Raw genomic sequence first — 25,882 nt, 5'->3', positions numbered from 1 at the left:
AACTAAAAAAAAAAAAAAAAGAAAAAGAAAAAGTACAACGTTGCTTAAATTCTCCCCTCACCCCCTCTTCTATTTTCAGGTATATGAATATTCCAGAACTCAAGGTCTACTCATTTCAAAACCAAGACCTTCCAAGTATAAAATCCACAGCGGAGCCTTTACCTAGGCTGGCATCAGCACATGATCTTAGACGCTTGAGAGTTTCTTAGTGGGTCTCATTGATTCTTGCCCTTGGACATACTAATGGGTTGTAAACAATGAATACAAAAAGAGGTTTCAATTTATTCACTAATTAGAAAATAACCATTAAAATCAATAGAAGTATGAGAGAAATAATACAACAACAAGAAAAGACCATCCCATATAAAATTGAGTCCCCAATGTTTGTTTAGAGCTTATGTGAATAAAGATCATTTGTTTCATATGAAGTACAATAATAATTTTATGATTCCAAAGAGTTTAATCTAAATTTGAACTGAAGAAAATCAGTATTGTTCAAATTAAGAAGAGACAAAGATTACTATATTAATATGTAATCCAACCTTTCTACTTAATATTCAAAAGTGGAATATAGAAAAAATTAAATGATCAGAAATGTTGTCCTTTGTTCCTTAGACAAACATGTGGGGAATATGAGAATCAGACCTTTCCACTAAAACCCAACGAAACAGAAGCAAATTCATGACTATGTTTAATGGGTAGTATAAAGAAAAATTTGAAACTATTTATTTACAAAAACAGTATGCTGCCTTTAAAGTTTACAAATGAGTCTCAATTTTTGTTTTTAGTAGTGATAGTAGTTAGTGATCATTTTTTGAGACAACCTATGTAACTTAGGCTGGCCTTGAACATGTTACCTTCCAGTCTTGCTTTCCAGAGAGCTAGGATTATAGGTATATATCAATAAGCCCAGCTACAAAGTGCTTTTGAAACAAATCTTAGATAAATACATTTCCTGAAAACATATTGCATTCCTTTCAATTAGTAATAATTTATTATTTGTTCTATCTGTGAAAACATATTATTAAGGAAATTTTCATACCTTTCTCTAACATACAATAATCAACATCTTCTCTTATAACTTTTATATAGTTTAGAGAACTTTTATAGTTTAGAAAACACATTTTTTCCTTTTTACTCCATTTTCCTTTATGCGTGAGGATGCACGTTTGCTTATGCAGACATGTGGGGAAAGACATGCATGTGGAGGCCAGAGGCTGATGTCGGGAACCACATTTCACAGCTCTTCTCTCTTACTCAGTGGTGCAAGATTTCCCAAGCTCACCTATTGGTTAGTGTCTCTAGTTTCAGGACAGATAGAGTAAAAAAATTCTTTACTTATCAGACAATAAAACTGTTCTCAGAGAAAATCCTAAAGACTCTTCAAGAGCAGCAAAATTATAGATCATAGAATAAACAGAAAATACACAAAACAAAATACAAAAAGTATATAATACACAATATAAAATTAACTGTATGTCTACATATTGGCAAATAATTGAAAAAGTCAATCTTAAAATATTTCAATGTTCTTTTTTATTTTGATTTAGCTCATTATTTCATAATTAAAAAGGTATCAAATACATACTGTAGAAAAATGTATAAAATGGCAAACTAATAGCAACTACAGTCTCTTGAATTTTTTTCAATTTGTGTTCAAAATATACTTTAAAAAAGAGCTCTCCTCTATCTGACCTCCAATCCTATGCTAGATACAGCCATTGTAATAATCTTTGTAATATTTTGTTGCTGTTTTTGTTATTTGTTTGTTTTGAGGCAGGGTCTCATGTAGCCCAAGTTGTTACATGTAGCCCATGTGGCAGAGGTCAGCCTGCAGTTTTTCTTTTCATCAATATATAAATCCATATATATTCATTCATACATATTTGTTACTATATTTTTGGTTTGGGTTTTCTGAAGCGGAGTCTTCTGTAGCTCAGACAGGCATCAGACTCCTTGCTATATAGCCAAGAATGACTTTTACCTCCTGATCCTCCTGCCTCCACTTCCCAAGTGCTGGAATTACAGGCATGTGCCACCATGTCCAGAATTTATCTTTTATTAAAGAGTAGATATAAGTCAACATTCAATAGCATGAAAATAGGAAATAAATATAATGAAATGTGTGCTCTACATTAATTGTATGTCCCTGTGGTGGTTTGAATAAGAATGGCCCCCATAGATTTTAATGCTTACTCACCAAGAGGTGGCACTATTTGAAAAGATTATGAGGTGTGCCTGGGAGTGAGCTTTAAGGTTTCAAGAGCCCAGGGCAGGCTCAGTGTCTCCCTGTCCCTGCTGCCTGCAGATCCGGACACAGAAGTCTCAGCTACTTCTCTGGAACCATGTCTGCCTGCATGCCACCATGCTTCTCACCATAGTGACAACAGACTAAAAGTCTGAAAATGTAAGCATGTCCCAATTAAATGTTTTCTTTTATAAGAGCTGCCGTGGTCATGGTGTCTCTTCACAGCAATAGAATGCTGACTAACACAGTTCCTAAAAATGAATGTGTACAAAGTCTAATTTTTTTCTATATGGTATCAGGAGAGGGGGGTCTCTGGGAAGTAATCAGTTTCAGAGAATGAGACCTTTTACAGTGGGATTGGTGTCCTGAGAAGAGACAAGATAAAGATTGCTTCCTTTTGCAGTATTCTCCACTACAAGAGGAAAATAGAGCAAGAAGATGGTCGTCTATGATCCACAAAAAGAGCTCTCACCCGAACCCAACCAATTATGAGAAAATGTTTACATTGTTTAAGCCATTTGTCAGTTACCTAGTCAAAGCAGCATCAGGTAAAACAACATAAAAATATTCAGACTGAAAACCAACTACATTATTGAGAGAAACTAAAGAAAGACTAGAAATGTGCACTACGCTCATAAACTGGAAACCCAACACACGATATGACAGTTCTTCCATCCTAATCGCTCAATGAGCTGCACCCCCAATTCCAGCAGACTTGTTTGAAGAAATGCCAAGCTGACTCTAAATGCATATGTATATGCAAACAATAGTACCTTCTTTACAGAACCATAGAATTCAAAATTCTAAGACTGATATAAAAAGAAAGCAAGTCAAGCAAACCAACCATCTAAAACTAGAATCCCAGCCGTCTAGAAGAAGCAGAAGAAACTGAGTTGACAGCCGTCATGGTCTACATCAGTGGTTCTCAACCTGTGGACAGTGGCCCTTTTCGGGGCTAGGGGGGAGTCAAAGGACCCTTTAATAGGGGTCACCTAAGAACAAAGGAAAACACAGATATTTACATTATGATTCATAACAGAGGCAAAATTACAGTTATGAAGCTTTTATGGTTTCACAAGGTGAGGAACTGCATTGAAGAGTAGAAGCATGAGAAAGGTCTAAATAGTAGGCTCCAGGACAGCCGACTATAAAACTGAGTGAAGAAAATGGAAGGGATATAGGAGATATCATTAGCCAGATTAATGTGTGTATTTGGGTGTTCCAGTGGGGTGGGAAATGAAGAAGGATAGAAATTTTATTTGATGAAATAATGACTGAATTTTTTTTCTAAATATAACAGAAAATAAGTATCGATAGAAGACAAAACTGTCAACTAAAAATTCTAAAATACACAAAACTATGTTGCAAAAATAAAAATTTCTCAAATAAGCTGAAGGAGTTCTTCACTGCTAGTTCTGCCTTACAATAAATAATAAAGCTGCCCTGCAAGCTCAAACAAGAGAATCCTGGACAGCAGCATAAGAACAAAGGAGAAAGCTCACTGGAAAAAGTAAACGTACAAACACAATACTGCAGTACTAAAGTGGTATGTAATATAATGCTGGTTCTGTCTTTTTGTGTTTTGTCTTAACCGGGTCTCATGCACACTAAACATATGCTCTACCACTGAGCTATTGTCCCATATTTCATAAAGCACTTTTAATCGTGGCAGAAAATTTCATCCTGAGTGAGGTTAACCAGACTCAGGAAGATATACTCAGAGCATGAGGTAATTTATAAGAGTCCCATGAGCTGCCTGGGAGGTGGTGGTGCACACCTTTAATCCCAGAACTCAGGAGGCAGAGGCAGTCAGATCTCTGTAGGTTCGAAGCCAGCCTGGTCTACAGAGAAAGATCCAGGAAAGCCAGGGCTATTTAGTGAAACCTGTTTCAATCTCCCTACCTACCCTCCAAAAAATAATAAAAACAAAGAGTCACAGGAGTAAGGCACTCAATCAAAAGGACAAGCTGCACATGGCAAAAACATGTTTTTTCCATACAACAGCTAAAGTAAACTCACTCCTACCTGCCACACCTGAGAGGGGCACAAAAACACATTCCAAGAACAACTTTGGGTTTTGAAGACATTGAGGTCACAAGGCAAAATTGTGCCTACAGATAAATGTGTGCTAAAAGAAATTCTCAAACTCAAATGGCTAAGAAAATTGGAATGGAACCTATCTTAATTAATGTCCTATTGCTATGAAGAGATACCACAACTCATAAAGAAAATAGTTTTTAAGATTTATTTGTTATGTATCCAGTGTTCTGTCTGCATGTATGCCTGAGCACCAGAAGAAGGCACCAGAACTCATTATAGATGGAGGCAAACTGGTTGCTGGGAATTGAACTCAGGACCTCTGGAAGTCAGAGCTCTTAACTGCTAAGTCATCTCTCCAGCCCCAAGAGGACTTTTAATTGAGGCTGGCTTAGGTTCAGAGGTTGAATCCATTATCAGCATGGTAGAAAACATGGCCGCGCACAGTGGACATGGTGCTGGAGGAGCCAAGAGTTCTACATCTGGATTAGCAGGCAGCAGGAAGAGAGTGTGTCACTGAGCCTGGCTTGAACCTTTAAAATCTGAAAGTCCACTCCCAGACTTCCTCCAACAAAGGGGTCATTTTCATTCAAACCACCACCAAACCAAGCTACATTTATACTTACGTTATACATACATACTTATGTTTATATCCACAAACAAGACTACTCTCAGCCTTAATCACAGAAACTTCTCTTTACAGTGAATTGCAGTGAAGGCAGATGACTCATGACTGCTCAAAATAGTAAGAGCAAGTGACAACCCTGGGCTCAGCTCTAAACAGGTCATTTGTACGACCCTCTGAAGTTCAGGGAACATCACAAAGGACAGAACAGAGAGAATGGAGAGACTGAAGGTAGGAAGAAAGGCTGTAAAGACTACTCAGAGTCTCACAGCAGCTGTGACTGCCTGCATTGGGCCTACACAAAGCTGTGCCTATCGGCAGCCAGTCACAAATTGGGAGGAGTGTGAGACTCTGCTCCTCCCTGCTGAACAACTAACTGGCTACCAAGATCCTGGATTATCTTCGGTTGTGCAGCCCATGGGGAGCCCACGAGGCTCCAGTGGTTAGTTTCAAACCTTGGCCACAAAACGATCCTGGTTAAAATTAGTGGGTCACAAAACAAGACATGAACGTGGAAAGAGGACTTTGACTTACAAGGAAGAATGATGGCAGGGTAGACGGAGGTAATAGAAGGCGGGAGTGAGGAAAACCAGAAACAAGTATAAAATTGTCAAAGAACAGACTGATCATTGAAAAGACAAGCCTTCGCTATAAAGACATATAATCAACAAAGGATGGAAACAGATATTCAATATCCATGGTAACCAAAAGATTAGAAGTGGCCAAACTTGGATCAAACAACACAGACTGGAAGTAAAGGCTGTCGCAGAGGAAGGGTGTTCTACAAGAAGTCGGCATTTTCAGCAGGAGGGCAGAGGAGTTTTAAGCATCCATACATTTAACATCAGGTAACCCAAATATATGAAGCAAATTTGACAAAGATGACATGAAGACTATTAGCAACGATTCCAATAAGAGATTTTATTCCACTTCCATTTACTTATTTGTGTGCCTATGTGTGGGTGTGGACATGTCAGGGTGCACATGTGGAGATCAGATGACAGCTCCTGGGAGCTGATTTTCTCCTTCCACCATGTGAGTCCCAGAGATCAGACTCCGGACCTCAGGCTTGACAAGAGACTTGACGGCTAACCTTTACCACTGAGGCCATCTTGCCAGCCTGCTGCCAGCCTCCCAGAGATTTTAATACCCCATTTTCAATAATGAATACAACTTTTAGTATAGTATTCATAAATTGTATACATGAGTATATGTGTGAATAAACTATGATATATTTATCATTCAACAATAAAAGTAACAGGTACTGATATAGAAATGAAAACATTAAGCTGACTAGAAGGCACATGCAGAATATCACTACCATATGATTACACTGACACAAAATTCTCCAATAAAATGTAATAGATTCAACAACAGAAAGACATAATTATCAACATATATAAAGTAAATAAATCTCAAAGGTACTATGGTTAATAAGAGGCCTTAACAAAAATGTACATTGTTTATGACTGCAGGCATGTGAAACTAATCTACTCACAAAGAAACAAAGGCTGTGGCTCCAGTTCATTTGGCAAGCAGGATTTAAGAAAAGTTACGAGTGAACTATCAGAAAATGATAAAGGTCTATTATTTTAAAGGATATGTGCCTTTGTCAAGCTCAGCAAATGTATGCTTATAATTGTACATTGTAATACTTATGAATTTTACCATGTTTTAAAGTATCTTTTCAAAAGAAAAATTTGTAAAATATTAAACTCTGTAATTAGATACTAAAATATTTAAAGGGAATATATACTGATGTCTGAAACAATGGATTCAAACTTTATGATGATTTAATGGGCAGAGAGGGAAAAATGAGTAGGTATTTAATAAGTCAAGTAGAAAGCTAATGTAAATGTCTAGGTAGTGAATATATCAGTATTCAATATAAAATTATATTATCAACTTGGCTATACACTTGAAAATTTTAATATCTTGGGGGAGAAAAGTCTATTAAATATAATTGAAGCAGTGGTTTCAGGAAAATTTGTAGCCTTAAACACTTTTATCAGTAGAAGTTACGCTCAAGAGGTAGGAAACAAAAGGGCTGGGGAGATGGTCAGTGGGGAGAGGTGCTCAGAGCCACACCTGCACTCAATCTCTGGAAGCCATTAGGTGGAATGAAGCAATCAGCCCCTAAGCTGTTCTCTGACCTCCACACACATGCCACAGCATGAGCGTGCTCATGAATACACACACAAATTTATTTTTAATTAGAACAGTAACTAAATAAAAATGAAGTACAGAATGAGAAATACAAATAAAAGCAATAATCAATAATTTAGAAAACAGAAAAGCAGAAGCCATAATTAATCAAAATCTAATGTTTAATGTGGTTGTCTTTTGAAGCAAGGTCTGTGCAGCCTAAGCTGGTCTCAAACTTGCTGAAGCTGAGGATGACTTCTGCCTCCTTCATGCTGGGATTACATGCATGCACTAATCATGCCTGGTAATCTACCAGATAATTCAAACAGGAAAAAAAGTTATAATAAAGAAATTAATGAAAGACAAAAGGAAAATAAGCACTGAAATAGCAGAAAAGCCTAGAATCTCCACGGGGTATTTTGTAGACTTCAAAGCATTTATTTATTATTTTTATTTAAAAATTCTTAAATTTTACATACTAGCCCCAGGTCCCCCTCCCTCCCCCTCTTACCCTCCCACCTTCCCCTATCCCATCCCTCATCCACTCCTCAGAGGAGGTTAGGCCTCCCTTGGGGCATCAACAAAGTCTGGTATACCAAGTTGAGGCAGGACCAAGACCCCCTCCCCATGTACCAAGACTGAGCAAGGTTTCCCCACAGGGAATTGGCTACAAAAAGCCAGTTCATACACCTAGGGTAAGTCCTGTTACCACTGCCAGGGGCTCCTCCAACAGACCAAGCCACAAAATTGTCACCCACAATCAGAGGGCCTAGTTGGGTTCCATACAGGATCCCCAGCTGTCAGTCCAGGGTCCGTGAGCTCTCCCTAGGTGGGGGTCAGCTGTCGCTGTAGTTTTCCCAGTCATGATCTTGACCTCCAATTCCGCTCATAAAATCCCTCCTCCCTGTCTCCAGCTCAGCTCCAGGAGCTCAGCCAGCGCCTGGCTGCGCATCGCTGCATCTCTAGGCACGTATTCTAAAATCTATTATGAAATGGATAATGCACTAAACAAGAAAAGTTTATCAAAAGTAGGTCATATGAAATAAAATCCAAGCTGTACAATTTCTGTTACAGAAATGAAGAAAGTTATTGTGATGGCACTGGTCCTAGAGGGTTTCATCAGTCTACAAAAGCTTCAAGGAAAGAGTCCCAAAGACCCAAAATTATTCCTGGGTATTGAAAATGAAGAAAAACTTCTGAGTTCTCTTTGTGAAGACATGGCAAAGAATATAATTGCTAGATTTAATAAAAGTAGTATATAAAAGACAAATATCACATATAAATATCAACGTAAAATACAAAGTAAAAAAAAGACCAAACTCTTCTACCACACCAAAAAACAAATCTAGATCAACTGAAGTTTACTCCAGAAAAAGCAACATTGGTTCCTCAAGAGATCTGGGGGAATCATTTCTAGATAAAAAAAACTTCAAGAAAATTCAACACTCAGAATCCATTTCTAGTGGAGAAAGGGTGATGGGCACTCTCTTAAAATAGAAAAATGTGCATGCTATAAGCCTGACGACAGGAAATACAGACATTTTTTCAATAAAGTCACAGAAAAAAATTATATCCTTTCCAATGCTGTTCCGTATTAGCCTAGAAGTTAAAAGCAATACAATCAGACAACAGAAAGAAAGAAAAGGATGAGAATTAGAAACGCAGAACTATTTCTATTTATACACAAGCCCTAGAGAGACACACAGGAACTGGAACAGTAAAAGAATTGAGTGGCATAGGATATAAGATTAGTATCCCCATGTATAATAGCAATAAGAAGTTAAAGTACTTTGGGATAAATTTAACAAGCAATGAGCAAAATGTTTGTTTTCTGAGGAATATAACAGTCCTTGTAAGAATAAAATAAAACTAGACTCTGCTCTAAATAGAATTTAGCATAAGAGAAGTGTGGAGTGACTGTAGCTTGTAAATTTGATAAAAATCTGACTAAAAATAATACCAGGCTTTTATAATAGAACTAGGTGACTTAGCAGCAAACTTATATTCATATGAAACATCACCAGGTAATCACTCGGAAAGAACAGGTAAAGAATTGGGAGACTAAACCTACCAAAAATTAAAAAATGCTGTAAAGTATCCATGATTGCAGTACAGTGCCTATGGCAGAACTGATATAAGACCAAGAAAAATACCCATGCATTTTAATTAAAACTGAGATCACATATTCGTAATTGTTACACATCAGTGATGTTCAAAAAAAAAAGATGAGTTAAATTTGACTTGGGGAGAAAAGACAGAAATCAATAAAAAGAATCAAGGATCATATAGAACTAAACATTAAAGAGTAGAAAGTGTTTTCAAAGTAGAGATGATGGCAAAAAACTGGAAGAATATATGCAAATAAAAATAAAACCTTAGAACTCTGGGGATATACTAGAACAAAAATGTATTATACAGAGTGGTTTACACATGGAATAAATAAAACACACTGGGGGGTGGGGGGGCAATGTCAAATAACAAGAATCCAGAGAAACTTAACATTTAGACATTAATGCAACCAAGCTTCATACGCAAAGAGAATTATATATTTGATGTCCATTACACTAATGTGAATCCCCAGTTAGAGACTAACACTACACAGAGCTAAGCAGAGACAGGAAGCCATCTTTAAGACATTAGCTTCATAGAAACAAAGCAGGAGTGGGTTGGGGTAGGAAAACAGTGGGGTAGGAAAAGGGACGAGGAGGAGAGGAGGGGGAGCTGGGACTGGGAATGTAAAATTAATTAATTAAAACAACAATAACAACAAAACACTGTTTTTATCTTTTATTTATTATAATACTCCTCTATCTAAAACTCAATGAATTACAAATGCCTATTTTCCTCAGTTCCCTCAATATCATGGTCCTATTCTATTCAATCACATTTTCTCACTGCCCAAGATGTCCAACTCCTCAAACACACTATTCCCTATACAGCCTTCGAGCGAGGCTAAAAAATGCAGGAGTCATGCAGCACACATAGGTCAATTCAGGCTGCCACAGTATAAACAAGAAATGTATTTTCTTGGGTAGACTGTAAGTTCAAAACCAACGTGCCAGATAGTTTAGTTCGCTGTGAGATTCTTTTCTGTCTTGTAAAAGGCAGCCATCTCACTGGGCCCTCCCATGACACGCTCTGAGCTTATGTAGGATAAATGGAAAGATCTCTTCTCCCCTATCCTTTTTTTTTAAGGTTTACACTCTTTTTTTTTCCTTTTCATTTATTTATTTATTTATTTATTTATTTACTTATTATGTATACAATATTCTGTTTGTATTTATGCCTTCTGGCCAGAAGAGGGCACCAGACCCCATTACAGATGGTTGTGAGCCACCATGTGGTTGCTGGGAATTGAACTCAGGACCTTTGGAAGAGCAGGCAATGCTCTTAACCTCTGAGCCATCTCTCCAGCCCCAAGGTTTACACTCTTATCTTTATGTGTCTGCATACATGTATGCCACATATGTGCGGGTATCTCAGTGCTGGCGTTTACAGGAAGCTGTGAACTATACTTTTAACTGCTGAGCCACCTCTCCAGCCCCTCACTTCCTCTTCCGATGGGGTCAACAGCATTATCAGACTAGGGCCCCAACAAGATAACCTCATTTAACCTTCATTACTTCTATAACAGCCTTATCTACAAACAGAAACACCAGGGACAGAAGCCTTAACAAATTCTGGAAAGACATAAATGTTTATAACCATAGCATGTTAGTTATAAACCTAGTGAGTTTGCAATTCCTGCTCTTTCCTCTTCAGAATCTTCCATCATCGATCAGAGAATGAGAAGCCACAGCCAGAAACAAACACAAGACACCTGAGTGAGCTTACACTGAACCATCAAGTTCCAATAAAGCCATCGGATCATGACACCTGCAGGAGCAGTGTCCAAGAGAACAATAGAGCTGCCATGTGCCACAGTCAGATTGTAGAACCCAAGTAAAAATGAAGGACCGCTACTGTGAGCCACCGCTACTGTGAGCCACTGATCCGGAAAGGGCCTGTTACACAGCAGCACGTGCATACCTTCTTGTTCTGCTTTTGGAGCGAGACCTCTGAACTCTATAGGACTTCCCTCGACCCCGGGAACGACTTCGACTTCGTTTTCTTCGGGAGCCATAAGAAGAGCTGCTGCTGGACCTGTGCCTGCGTCTGAAAGAAACCATAATGTAAGCATTAAGAGGGAATCTAAAATTGTCTCACTTTTGTTGTTTCATTCTTTCCTGAAAGAAGACAGAAGACATAAAACATTATTGATCTCCAACACCCAGAAGGATGATTCAGACAGACTGGGTACAATTTAAGATATTATGGGTCATATCATCAGATAATATAAGAACTATACCAACTTCTATTTGCTTGCTTACATACAAAGGATATAGATGCTTGAACTGATTAGACAAAAAATGAAAAGAAAACCTCTGGGTTGGGATTTACCCTAAGTACTAACTACTAAAAGAAAATTGTTTTAGCCAACAAAATTAAACACACAAAATAACATGACTTCTTAAGAACATTACTGTCTCTACCACATAAACAGAAATCATGAGCACTGACCTTCTCTCATAAGAGTGTGAGCGAGGCTGCCGGTCTCTAGACCAGGACCTGGACTCGGACCGTGGCCTCCTCCCGCCCTTCTTGCGGCTGTACGTCCTGCTGTCTGAAGAGCTGCTGGAAGAGGAGCGTCTGCGGTGTTTCTTTTTCCTCTTGCTTCTGCTTTCTTCCTCGGTGTCTGATGACCGGCGCCCCATTTCTACAAGGTCACAATAAAAAATCCTGACTTAGTAACACAACAAATGAAATTCAAGACACAACTTTTTAAACTTAAATAAAAATAGTAACTATGCTCCATAAACTGGCTGTGAACTGCTGGGTCAACTGATTTTCCTGCCATGCCAGAGTAGCTGGAACTACTGGGACAGACCCCCATACCCAGCTACATCTTAAAGCTTCTTAAAGTAAAACATGGTTGGCTTTTTTTCCTAGCTGTGTGAAATAGCTTTAACACAATTTTGTAGTATATCAATGAACTTTTTACACATTCTGAACAACTTGAATTTGTACCAAGTTTTTTGAATGTCTTTTGAATATCAATCCTAAAGAAAGTTATTACATCAATTTTCTGACAGCTTAAGTTGCTTAGTAATGAACCATTTAGTCATCCATTTTAAACTCCCTAAAGATGAAAGGCACTTTAGTGTCATACTTTTTTTTTTTTTGAATTTTCAAGACAGGGTTTCTCCATAGCTTTTGGTTCCGGTCCTGGAACTAGCTCTTGTAGTCATACTTTTCAAGTTGGTTTTTTTGTTGTTGTTGTTGTTGTTGTTGAGATTTTACTTAGTTCTATTATATGTGTATACGTGTTTGCCTGAATATATGTCTGTTTACCACATGAAGGCAGTGCCCATGGAGTCCAGAGATGGTATTAGATTCCTTGGGACTGGGTTGTGAGTTACATGTGGGTGCTGGGAATTGAACCCAGGTCCTCTGAACCATCTCCACAGGCCCTGAGTTCTAGATATTTCAAAGGGAAGAGCTCATCAGTCATTATGGAAGTATGAGATGAAACAATGTACTATTATCATTCATTTCACTTCTGAAACTGAAGAAAGAAACGCGAACTCAAGTAGCAAAGTTGATGGTTACTGGGAAGGCAGCCAGCTCTTTCCACACAGCTAGCTTGGTATGAGTCTTTCAGAAAAATCAGTCAGCAAATGAATTTACAAAGTAAAAAGAATGTTCATGCTTTTTTTGACAGTACAATCCTACTTCAAGAAATATATCTGAAATTTTTTATTAAAAGAAAGATAAATGCATGGGCTTGGCATGTAGCTTAGCTAGAAACTGCTTGTCTAATAAGCAAGAGGCAGCAGGCTCTCCAGACTGCATAACCTCTGAGTGTTGGTGATGCCTAGAATACCAGCACTTGGGAGGTGGGGGCAAGAGAATCAGAAGTTTAAGGTCCTCCTTGGCGACACAGAGACAAAGAGAGGCTAGCTAGCCTGGGGTACACAAAAGAAAAGAACATTTTATTACAGCATTATTATACTGTATCTATGGAGGAGCTATAAGAAAACAGGTACATAGAAATAAAAATTAAAATGAACATGTAAAGAGAAAACAAGAAAAAAAAATCAAAAAGAAAATAGTTCCTTATAAAGATTTCCAAAATGCAAGAATGGTTCAGAAGCATCCCCTAAAAGAAAAGAGCAGTTCTTTCAGGCCAAAGCACAAGCAGACATAATAGCATAACTGAATGCAGCTATGAGAATTCACCACCACCTGACCAGATACCAGAGAACTACCCAACTATAAACCCAGTCTTCGGCAACAATCAAAAGCGCCCCCTCATCTGCAGAGCAGGCACTGCATGATGGAAACTGCATGGTGGGTGGGGAGCTCCAAACTAACCACTACCACAGCCCAGGGTCTAGACTTTGCTCCTTTGGGGTTTGCTTGTTTGTTAGACAGGTTCTTACTAGGTCACTCTCACAGAGTTCCACTTGCCTCTGCCTCCAAGTGCTGGGATTAAAGGTAGGTGAGCATCACTGGCAGCTTCAACTTCACCATCACTACTCTGATCTGAAAGATGAATTCCTAACTCCACTTCCCCAGAAGGTAAGTAATAGCATTGTGAAATAATTAAATATATTGTTTCAAAATATAACACATAACCTTCTTTTTCTGAAGACTTTCTACATAGTTATGGTCATAGTTGTATATTTAGTATACAAAAGAGGAAAGAAAGGATGCCAGATCCTGATACTCAGGAATTAGACAATCAGAACCTTGAATTACTATAAAGGTAGCCTTGAGAGTCTCATGTGCAATACTTTCTTGATAAAATAATTACTAGTTACCTTACAATATCATTAAAAAATAGGATTCATCCTATGAAATAATTAGATCAAATGTCATATACTTTAGTAATTACTTAAAACAAGTTAAATATCATGACTATAAATAAAATGATGTATTAAAATACTGTTTTGTTTTGAGAATTATCAAATGGTAACCTCTAGGTCAATTTCAGTATAAACATTTCTGCTAGGGCTAATTCAAAACTTTAAATAATTTATCTAGAACCAGAATTAAATATTTGTAAATATAGTTTCTTAAAATTCTTTTTTATTATTATTATTGGTATATCATATATGATATATACATACATATATATATATCATATATATATATAAATAATATGTGTGGTCAAGGCTGTACCTTAGTGTAATGAGGAAGTCAGAGGACGACTTTCGGGAAGTTGATTTTCTCCTTTATCCATGGCCTGTGAGGATCAGACTCAAGTCATCAGGCTTCCACAGCAAGCACACAATTCAAGCCCAGCAAACACTGAGAAGCCTTGGGTTTCAAACCTTGAGTAAATCACTAATATCCTTTAGCCAGCTTCCAAACTGAATAAAATCAGCCCTGAATAAAAGTTCAGCATGATCCTTTCCACTTAAAAATGTTTATAAAATTACATATATTCATAAAATGTACATATACACGTATGTCCAGTGTGCACAGATACATATTTTCATACATGTATGTATATAATATCCATTTGTAGATCTACATATATACTACATCTACATTAGATATCCCTGTATGTGTATATATAAAATATATACCCAGTTCAAGGGTGATAATACTTTTCTGCTTCTTGGCTTTTTCTTCCTTTTTTCTCTGTTACTTTCACCTTAACAACTGACAGACTGACATGTGTAATAGCACACATTTTTGAAAACTAGCACTCAGGAGGCAGAGACAGGCAGAGCTCTATGAGGTCAAGACCAACCTGGTCTGCATAATAAGTTTCAGATCATCAGACCACCCAGGGTTGCATAGTGCAACCATGTGCCAAAAAACAAAAACATACAACTTTTCTTTTCCTCAAAGAAGTATTTAAATTAAAATGACTTCTTATTAGGTCTTGAATACTCTCAGTTAGAAAATACTGAATCGCCAGGATTTTATATTCTTATTTAAAAAATACTGAAGTGTCAAGCATACCTGTAATCCCAGCATACGGGAGATGGGGCAGGAGAATTTCCACAAGTAGGAGGCCAGCCAGGTCTAAAATAAACAAATATATAAATCTGGAGCATAAGTAAAAGAATAAAAAAGTTCACAAGGATGAAGAAACTAGAAGACACCTAGATGATGGTGGTGCACACCTTTAATCCCAGCACTCCGGAGGCAGAAGCAGGTGAATCTCTGAGTTCCAGGGCTACACAGAAATTATCTTGGGAAGAGAGAAAGAAACAGAGAGAGAGAGAGACAGAGACAGAGAGAAGAGAGAGACAGAGACAGAGAGAAGAGAGAGACAGAGACAGACAGAGACTAGAAGACAACAGGGAACAGCAGACAAGATAAATCAACCAAGTTTTAGGAAATAACTGATTAAGGATTTAGAACTACAAAAACTGAATACTAAGCAACTTGCAGAAAATTCCAACAAGAAAAAAGCCAACTCACGCAACCCAAATCAGAATGAATCAGGAGTGTGAAACACACCACACAGGCACAATGAGGTATAAAGCTAGAAAAAGGAACTGACTGAATTTCTATACAAGAAATAGTTTCAGGTCCCTCCCCTCATGCCATCTGGCCAGGTAATTAGCCTGCTCCAACCCCTGCAGGACATAAAGTGTATTTGATGGGAGTTTGAAGTCTAAAAGACGAGTTGTTTTGTTTTTGTTTTTTTTAAGTGGGGGAGACATAGGGATGTCAAACTAAAAGTTAAAGGGGTTAAGTGAAAATTCCGAAGTCAAGTGTACATCCTTGGACAGAAATAAGCTCTCTATAAAGCCCACAGAATCAACTAACCTGGGTTCACAGGAACTGACTGAGACTAAACCAACAACCAGGGAGCTTGCATGGGGAGTGACCTAGTCTGCTACGTATGTGTGAAGTTACATAGCTTGATCTTCTTGTGGGACTTCTAGCAGTGGGAACAGGGACTGTCTCTGACTCTTTTACAGGCTTTCGGGACCATATACCTGTTACTGGGTTGCCTGGCACACCCTTATCAAGGGGAGGTGCTTAGTCTTAACTCAACTTGATGTGCCATGATTTGTTCATTTCCATGGGAGGCCTGACTTTTTCTGAAGAGAAAATGAGAAGATTGGAGGGGAAATAGAGGGAAAATGGTGGGGGAAGAGTGGGAAACTGCAGTCGGTATGTAAAATAAATAAATTTTTAAAATAAAAAATTAAGAACAACAAAAACAAAAAGATTTCTATAAAAACTGAACTGTACCCAGTGGACAATAATACATCTAAAGGTCCCTGAACAAAACCCTGTAACACAGCCCACAGCTGATGAGCTCAAATAAAGAGAGTGAACCTTTTCTATAAAGTCTTTCTTTGTTACCTTCTTAGTGAATACACAACAAGACAGTCCACTAGGTGCGGAAAGCCTCTGTCTCAGCACCGAGGCAGCAACCCTCTGGTGCTATGAAGCCCTGGACACAGCACCCAGCAACACAGAACAAAAGTAAACAATAAGCACAACGCAGAAAAGAGAAACAACTCACAGCAAAGTGGGAGCACACAGAGAAAAGCAACAACAGAAACTTCAGGAACAAAAACTCATTAATATCTTCAGGTGGGTAATGAAAGGCGCCCCAGCAAGCAATGAGAAAATGCTCCAAGGAGAAAGCGTGGTCTAAATAAATGACAGACGAGATAAGGTTGGAAAAGGTCAAACACTCGTAGAAGGTGAAAAGAAAATGAGACAAACATGAAAAAATTGAAAACCTTAAAATAAAAGTAAAGACATCTATCCAGAAAATCCAATATTTAACTGATAAAGATGCCATTGCAAAAGAATAGAAAAAGAAATGAGGAAAAACATGTCAAAGAATTATTGAAGAAAAATTAAAAAGCATGAATTTCTCCCAAGTACTTGAAATAGTAAGATTTTATTAAAAAAAATAAACATATACTAGGGATAACTTAGAAAAGAATCAGACACTGGAGATTATGCCTAGTATACTGAAGGCTCTTTTGAACTCAAACAAAGAAAAATAATAATTATCAGGCATCAAGAATAAAAAGATCCCAGACAATTCAAAAGAGTCACAACATAAAATAAAATAAAGGAAAGCATAATAAAATGCAGAGAGTTTTCAGATGGCAACATAAGAACAAAGGAAATTCACCGTCAAATTTCCAAAAAAACTAATTCCAATCTCAAATCTCTTTCCATCTATCTTACCAAATCAGTGGTCTGGTAAGATTACAAAACAGACATTTTTAGAAATTTAAGTCATTAAAACTAGATGTCATGCTCACCCTTCTTCAGAAGTTTCCAAACAGCGAGCTTCACCAGAAGGAAAACAACACACAACAAAGACAACAAGCCTCAAAATGTGAGCTGTCTAACACTGAAGATGAAAACGTCTCAGGATGAGAGATACATCAGTGGGCCCCATACAGGAAGTCCTAGACTTCCGAGGTATTCGGTTCTAGAGTACCAACAACTCCCAAAAGAGAGCCCAAGGACCCTTCAAGTCAGGATATTCAAAAGGTAAAATTATTTTCATTATTATATACAAACATTATCTTTCTAGATGTTCTGAATTTCGCAAGAATCAAAGCAGAAGCAAACTATAATGGGCTCACTGCATTCTTCCCTGGTCCTTCCCCACTCGACGCTCCACTAGAGTCTCAGTGAACAGTGTTGTTGATCGAGCCAAGAATACTGCTCAGGGTACTTGTCTACCTCATCCAAGACCCAAGGTTCAATCCCCAGTCCAGTGACAGCACATATACCACGCTCCCCAAAAGTACCCTTGGCAAAGGAATAAGTCATTAAATGTATTCAATTTCAATATGCATAATTTCTATCATATAATGAAGGATGCTGGTTGTCTTAAAAGAAATGTGCAACTGAACTGCAAGCTGAACTAGCTGTTTTTATTATAAAACACGATTTTTATTGCAAAATTGCCAACAGATGATCACTCAGCCTTGGTTATTTGGCAGCCTTTTTCTCAGACTGAATGAAAATGAACTTTTACCTCAAGGAAAATTAACAATACCAGTCACCAATCATAAACGTCTGCTCTTAACTAAAAGATTTGAATTTTGGATTACTTGTATCTGCCTAGTTCTCAGACTGTTTCTTTTCTAAGATCAATGGCAATATTAATACACATAAATGTTATAGAATAAAGGGTGCCAACATTTGAAAGATATATCTAATTCAGTAAACCAGTATTTTCCAATTGCCAAAGCATGTCACAAAAATCATTCACAGTGCAAGACAAAAAGATTTTAATTCAATAAAGATTAATAATACAAAAAAAGTTCAGTGATAGGGTTTCAAATACATTAAAACCGACCTTCAAGAAATTTAAAAACATTTTAACTTCTCAGTAAGTTGAATGAAAAAGTAAATATAATACAGTGTTTTCAAGCAAGCCAGACATCAGGTACTTGCAAAACTAGAAAATAATCCTGCTTTCTCAAGGTTTGCTTTTGAAAATATGACTTTTTTTCATATTAAATTTGTTACCATGTTGATTATTATTTTAAGTGAATTCATAAGAAGCTTACAGCTTTGTTTAGAAGAAAGGTAAATGTTTGCAGACAACACAAAGAAAAGTTAAGGAGTATCCTCAACAATCTTTAACAGTATGAAAGGTTCTTAAGACTAAAAATTTGAGAAGAACTGTCCTAATTTTTCTACAGGCATTTCCCTTCCTGTCTTGCTTAATTAATTCCCTAGTTAAAGATGAAGAAAAAGAAAAAACAAACAAAGATGGGCAACCATTTGGCCATATATCTTTGGGTAACCAAAAATCAAAACATAGCAAGTGGGTATAAATTTTTCTTTATTCTAATGACAAATGATGTCACACATGAATAGAAAAAATCAGAGGGAGACTACAAAAAGGTTTTCTCTATAACTGGCAGGTACATAGTTCCCAATACACCACTGTATGTCCTTAGCAAAGGTGATGGTTAATTTTCATGGTCAACCTAACAGGATCTGGAATCACCATGGAAACACTCTTTGGGTGTGTGTAACAGGGTGTTTCCGGAAAGGTTTAGGGAGGAACCAGAACTGGGGTTACTATCCTGAAGCGGATAAAATGGAGAAGTGCATTGAGCACCTGTACTCCTCAGGGACTGGAGACACAATGTGCTCAGGCTGTTGGTACCATGACTTCCCTACCACGCCAGGCTGTATCTGCAAACGGTGCGGCAAACATGGCCTTTCCTCTGTGATGTGCTTCTGTCGGGCGGGGCGTTTGTCAATGCAATGAGAAAAGCAATGCTGCTTGTAACTGAATATTCTCGCTCATTCTAGCCGTGCCATCAACTTATACTGCGCCCCTGTAGAAAGGAAGAATTTCTACACTTGACTCCATTGGCGAGGTGAAGGCATGGAAGCTGTCCTATCATTCGGCAATGATCATATTTTTTCAGCAAACTCCACAAAATAACAAAGCTCCATACAGCAAGTTCTTGGTTTTCTGTTCTTCTCTAGTTCTTCCTGGTTTCAGCTTCCTGGATTCAATTACTCCTTCTACAGAAGTGAAGCCATGACAGGTAATGACCACAAGACAACAATTTAAAAGGTTTTATTGTAAAGTTCAAGTGGCTGATTAAAAATATAAAGTCAAAGCCGGGCGATGGTGGCGCACGCCTTTAATCCCAGCACTCGGGAGGCAGAGGCAGGTGGATCTCTGTGAGTTCGAGACCAGCCTGGTCTACAGAGCTAGTTCCAGGACAGGCTCCAAAGCCACAGAGAAACCCTGTCTCGAAAAAAAAAAAATATATATATATATATATATATATATATAAAGTCAAGATGTGACCATTTAATAACAGAGAACTTTAAGGCACATGTCCATAATAAGGATAAAGAAGCAGTTATTGGGTTTCAGAAAGTGGGCAATTCGTTTAAAATAACAAAGGTTCGCAGAGGACATGACAATTTATAAGTCCTCTGCCATAGTATTTCATTAAAAATAAAAATACAATCTTTGATCCCGGGTACATGCCCCTTCCTCAATAAAAGGTAAAAACAGTAAAATGGGTGGGCACATGCTTACAATCTCATCACCTGGGCAGTAGGGGCAAGATAGGTTTTAAGACTACATTGCAAGTTCAAGGTCAACCTGGGCGCTGGACACACTGGGAAAAAAACAGAACAGAAAGTAAAACTGGAGTGGACACTATTTAACATACTATGTAATCCAAAAAAAGCAGAGAACCACGCAAAGCAAAGGAATTAAAAGAATAGAGATAAACTTCAGACATAACAAAGCAAAATTCAAAAGAAATAAAAAATTCTGTCAAAACACCCAATAGGACCGACACACATAAGAACTCACAGAGGCTGTGGCATCACACCCAGGGCCTGTACAGATCCTGCAGTGCTGCACAGGGTCCAGCACTGAGAGGGAGAGGCAGACAGGGGCTCTGGCCCAGCCAAAAAGCTGTCTCCAACTGACAACTGCTCCGAAGGAAAACTTAGTTCTCCAGGGGAGTCTCACTGGGCGTAGAAACCAGTGAAGGCCAGGCCCCACGTCCAGTGATGGCCAACACAAAATAAGCACAAAGGTCTTCTTGAAGATTTTTTTTTTTGTCTCACATTGCTTTGTTTAGGCAATTTTTTAACCATACTGGTCTTTTGCTTGTATATTACGGTTTCCAATTTTGATTTTTTGGGGGGGTTTGTGTGTGCCTCTCTGTGTCTATGTATTTCTCATGATCTCAGCTTCTTTTTTGTTTTTTTGCTCGTTTATTCATTTTGTATCATCCTCATTTGTCTTTTTATTTGCCTGTTTTCTTAGAGAGAGAAAAAGAAGGCATGGAGTTGGGTGGGGAGGATCTGGGAGATGAGGGGAAACTGTGATCAGAATACATTGTATGAAAACAACTTTATTTTCAATGCAAAAGTGAAATACTTCTGTTGCAACACCAACAACATCAAAAGTCTGTAGATTAGCATTTCTTGTTAAACTGACAAATCATAGGATTCCCTCCTGTGGTCTGAAGGTGCAACCAGTAAAAGAGAGCTATCAACGCCCTATCACAACCCCATGAGGAGCAGTCCCTGTCCCGCTGCTGCGTGCTGAATCTGTCCAGTCTGGGTCAGCAAGGCCAATCTCCAGACAAGCGCCAGCTGCCTTTGTCTTTTTCCGCTTCAGACACTCTTAGCCCTCTTATTGAACGTACAGTAATAAAGTGTTACCACCTAGCAAGAAACCGCCTTTGTCTGCAGATAAAGTGAATATTCATAAACTCTAACTAGAGGGGGCTCTCAAAGGAGACCTCGTTTCCCCACAAGATTGAACCTGTCACATCCGCTCCACTCCTTAACACCTGAAAACTCCACATAGCTCCTTCACTGGGAGCTTTTCCATGCAAGTTCAAAGATGACAATTCGAAGCCCTTCATAAGCCAACAGATGAGAGGTGAATGCATTTAACAACCTACTTCTTAGTGGGGACAAAACTCGGCTACTGGCGAGTCTAGATTTTGTTTCAATAGCATTTAAAAATACAACTCAGAAATTACATGACTCATAACCTAAAATCTAAAATCTAGGGCAAGTAACACACACATTTTAACTGCTCATAAAAGTAGGGTTCAAGGGTAGCCATCTGGTCACGTGACCAAAAGTCCTGACGTCAAAAAGAAATTTTCAGAATGCTTAAAGTTATGTATTTCACGACAGGGAGATCTGTTTGACCTTGTGCCGTCTCTCACGTCAACCAGGGGTTAGACAGGTCAGAGGATGGGGACCAAGTGCTCATTAGATTTAGCATCCCCCCCCCCTCCGGCTCCAACTACCTGGAGGAGGTGAGAGGGAAACGGGCTATGGAGGTAGGACACTGGGAAACCCCGAAACGGCGGGCGATCGAGACCCGGGACCGGAGGAATGGGGGCCAACTCTCCACACCACCTCCAGCCCATAGGCCGAGCCCGAGGCCCGCGGCCGCTCGCCACCCGCGACCTCCCACTCCCGCGGCCCGCGCGCCCGGGGCCAGCGAGCAGGGAGCCTCCCAGGTGCGAGGCGCATGCGCGCACGGCTCCGCTCCGCACGCCGCGGGCCCCGGCCCGGCCTCAGCCACTGACTGCGCCAGGCCCCACGCCGCCTCACGCCGATCGGGGCCTCCGGGCGCCTCCTTCGCGGGCGCCGCCCCCAAGCTCTGGACGCCGGCATCACCTGGGTCGACCTTCGGGCTCGCACCTCCGGGCGCGGGGACCTGGAACCCCCTCTTCTAACCGCGGCGCCACCGGCTTCCTCAGAACTTGCTTCAGTTTAAGCTCAGCGCCTTCCTGGTTCCAGCGCCAGGCAGCGTCAGCCGAGCTGCCGAGTGCGTCGATGCAGGCCGCTAGGCCACCAGGAATGCCGAGCGAGTGGATTGTCATGCCGCCAATTTTTTGTTTAATGTTTGTTTCGCATGTTTGCATAATTGGATTTTCTTGTTCCCCAAAAGCAATAAAGGTGGGACTATGGGATGTTACTGCCTTAGTAATCGTCGTTATCGTCACAGATAATCAGTAAACATCTACATCGTGGGAAGTTATGTTTAAGACATTCGCGCTGAGCAAAATTGGTTAGTTCCTGTTAAGCGACGTCGAAATTCGCCCAACAATAATAAATCATGGAGTGCGTCTGCATAGAGTTGTGCATGATTAAACTGTAATGAGTTATTTGCAAAAATACATTAAAAATCGGAGTGTGTTGGGGGGTGGGGGTTCTGCCGTGAAGGTGAAGGCATTCACGGATGGACGCAAATTAGTTCTAATATTAAAGTAACCGTTGGATAGAAGGAAGAAATCTGCCCAATGCGAGAAGTTTCTTCTAGAACAGAAATTAAACATATACATTTATCAAAAACTTCAGTGGCCGAAATTAAAGACATGCAACATTTTCTGTAGTTCATAGCATATTTTCCTTGTGTGAAATTTTTTTTTCACTATTTAGTCTAAGGAAGCAAAGCTAAGGAAATACATAAAATATTAGCCTGAGTTCCTGCCGACCTTTAGCTAGATACCAAGGTACAGATTTCCACAGACATTTGAGATGCAAATCACCTCCAATATAGATCTATTTCTGGGAAATCGCTGTGCCTTAACTAACCAGTTTTGAGGGACCATTTTAAAATGGAACTGCAACACTCCATGTTTTCTTATAAATAATTCAAGAGCTGGGAGAACTCTTGGGGTCCAGATTTTTTGGTTGTTTTGTTTATATCTGTGCATATGCTGTCAGCTGAGTTTTAACCTCCATATTTTTTTTCTTCTCAAAACTGGTTTTTGAAATGTCTTATCTCGGGAAAATATTTGCTGTTTAGTGAAACAACATTACACATCATAGTGCTTATTAATATGATTTCAAAACTTTGGACTTCTTAAAACTGAAACTTCCTAACAGAGGAACTATTAGGGATGTAGAAGGGAAGGGGGCAGGAGGATATAAGAGGCTAACAGAAGAGGTATATTGTATCATATATGGAAAATTCAAGAATGAAACCTATCTGTACAATTACACACTAATAAAATTTTAAATTAAATGTCCTCTCTGCAAGTAGGGCTCCATAGCCAGACTCTGGAGATTTACCATTGCTTCATCTACCATCCCTATAGTTAAAATGAGTCCAGAAGATGAAATATAGGGGAAATCTGTTGGATCAAATTACACAACAGTTTTGTCTGAGCCTTCTCTGGTTACCTTTAAAGTGGTCCTCTTTTCTTCCAGCTCAGAAGATGGCATAAGAGTTTGGGTTGAAGTCCTGTGTTTAAAGGGATAAAGAAGTATCTGGAGGGTCACCTAATGCCTTATCGGGCTTTTAGCAGCGCTTATTGGGGAGGTGTTTGTGAATATCCATTTCAGGAATCAGCCTGAGAGCTACTGGAACAGCATACCAAATTAGCAGATCCCCTTACAGATCATCCTGCTAAATAAGCTTTTTAAACAGTTTCACAAAAGACCGAAATTGTGTGATTATTCCGCTCTCTTATTGGAATTACAGTGTTACAGATAGTAGACCAATGCTCCTAAATTCCTAGAACTTGGAAAGTGTAGTTTTTGAGTTTTGTGGAATAATAAAACCAAGTGTTGGTGGACTTCATTAGCGTCATTGCTGTTAATACTATAAAGGGAAGCGCTTGTCCTAAAAGCAGAAAAGAAAATGTCTTAAGAAGGAGAGATAACGCCAGAGACAACGTACAGCAACATTTCTGTTCAGCTTTATTTTCATCTCCTTTAAATGTGCAGAGTAGCTGTGGCGTATTTAGTGTCACATGAAGTTATATAAAGCCTTAAATTACACTTACGTGAGAAACCCTTTATCTGCCACGTTACAACTGTGCCCTCTTTACAGATGTTTCAGCTTGTTTTGATGGAACTTCTTGAATTATTTGCTAAGTTTGCTGTTCTAACCAGTGAGCAGAAGACATACATATTAATGGTCTGTAACCGCTTTCATTTTTACTGAGTACTGGATCCAAGATAACGAGAACATGATCTTTTAACATCAGAAAAACCTCCTTAATATTTTGGCGTTTAAGTGCCCCCCCAAACCCACACTTAAAGGGGTATATTTGTTTACACGTTCAAGTAAATATAACTTTCCATATGTAAATATTCCTTTGTACGCAGAAGCAAGTATTTGCATAGATAAAAATCTCACAGAAAGGCCCATCTACAGGACACAGGCGTGTTCCCCCATATAACAAATAGTTTGCATAAAATGAGTCAAAAATATAGTTTTTTAAGTTATGAATCAGAGAGAAAGAGAATTGTTTTCCCCCCTCCGAAGAGTAAGTCTTTTCCCACAGTCCACGGTAAGTAAAAATTAGGCGAGCGACAATTAACGTCGGTAATTTTTTCAGCAGAACTGAAAAAGTGATAATCCTTTGTTTTTCAAATTAGGAAATGCTTCCCGGGGTGCTAAATAATTAAGGACATGGTGCAGGGGGTTGTAAAGAAAAAGAATAAGAATCTTGAGACCTCAGAGAGGAAACGAAATGAAACTGCGCCTGACCCGGCTCTAAGAAAACACCTTAAAAGCAGATCTGACGGGGGAGCAACTGTTCAGGAAACAAGTTAAATCGACCAACCCCTTGTAGCGGGAAATGTCTTCACGGGAGTCGGCTTTGACTCTGAGGAGCGAGTAATAGGGTGAATTACAGGGACGGGCACTCTGTAAGTCTGGCTGCCGGTAAGAAAGATCCTAAAAGGAGTCCAAGGAGCTGTAGCGAAGCCCTGCTCGCAGCAGGCACGTGAAGCCAGGATGCCCGCTAGTGCAGCTGCAGCGGCCTCAGGGAGGAAGGGGTGTGGGACCGGAATGCTGGAGTGATTGCTGGGCCTATTAACCGGAGAGTGCCCGATGCCGGGCCGGAGACCAGGGGTCATCAGTGTAGGGTCGAGCAGTTGGGGTGCCCACCCGGACGGAGCGAGGCTGTAGGGTTGGCTACTCTCTGAAGATACCCACCGACTCGGATTGCAGTGCACTTGTCCGTTTCCTCTTGGCCCCGCCTCCGAGAAGTCTATCCAGATCCCCAGTGTTTTACTAAGTCGTGACACCAACGCAAAATCCACGCTTAATTAAATTAATTAGGGATTCTTGTCAATCCTGGATTAATGGCCAAGAGCACCGCGGCCGAGGCTATCAGAAAAGCCAACCGCCAGGACCTGCCTCCTCTCCCCGCCCCCTCTGGTCCCCTGCTTGCCCTCCCACTCCAACCCGGTGGACTCCTGCCTGGATCCTCCATCCTCAATATTCACATTCATATTCATATTCATTCTCTCTCTCTCTCTCTCTCTCTCTCTCTCTCTCTCTCTCTCTC

The 25,882-nt window shown here is 39.4% G+C and overlaps 1 protein-coding gene across 4 annotated transcripts in view; it reads right to left on the bottom strand.

Annotated features, from left to right (window-relative positions):
* Window positions 1-22,371, bottom strand: part of Rsrc1 (arginine and serine rich coiled-coil 1) — a 274,653-nt gene extending 252,282 nt beyond the window's left edge. For 3 of the 4 annotated variants that reach the window (XM_005344077.2, XM_026782630.1, XM_026782654.1), the window contains exons 1-3: window positions 22,251-22,364; window positions 11,616-11,811; window positions 11,085-11,210 (exon numbers count right to left, since the gene is read on the bottom strand). In XM_005344077.2, coding sequence (XP_005344134.1) covers window positions 11,085-11,210; window positions 11,616-11,809 — 320 coding nt within the window. In that variant the 5' untranslated portion in view covers window positions 11,810-11,811; window positions 22,251-22,364. Of the gene's footprint in view, window positions 1-11,084; window positions 11,211-11,615; window positions 11,812-22,250 lie in introns of all 4 variants that reach the window. The other variant, XM_013349017.1, reaches the window with a different exon arrangement.
* Between the last annotated feature and the right edge of the window lie 3,511 nt (window positions 22,372-25,882).

Source organism: Microtus ochrogaster, chromosome 1, assembly GCF_000317375.1.
Source record: "Microtus ochrogaster isolate Prairie Vole_2 chromosome 1, MicOch1.0, whole genome shotgun sequence".
In the NCBI taxonomy this organism is placed as follows: domain Eukaryota; kingdom Metazoa; phylum Chordata; class Mammalia; order Rodentia; family Cricetidae; genus Microtus; species Microtus ochrogaster.
The sequence above is the reverse complement of the archived record's forward strand: the minus strand, read 5'-3'. Positions and strand labels throughout refer to the sequence as shown.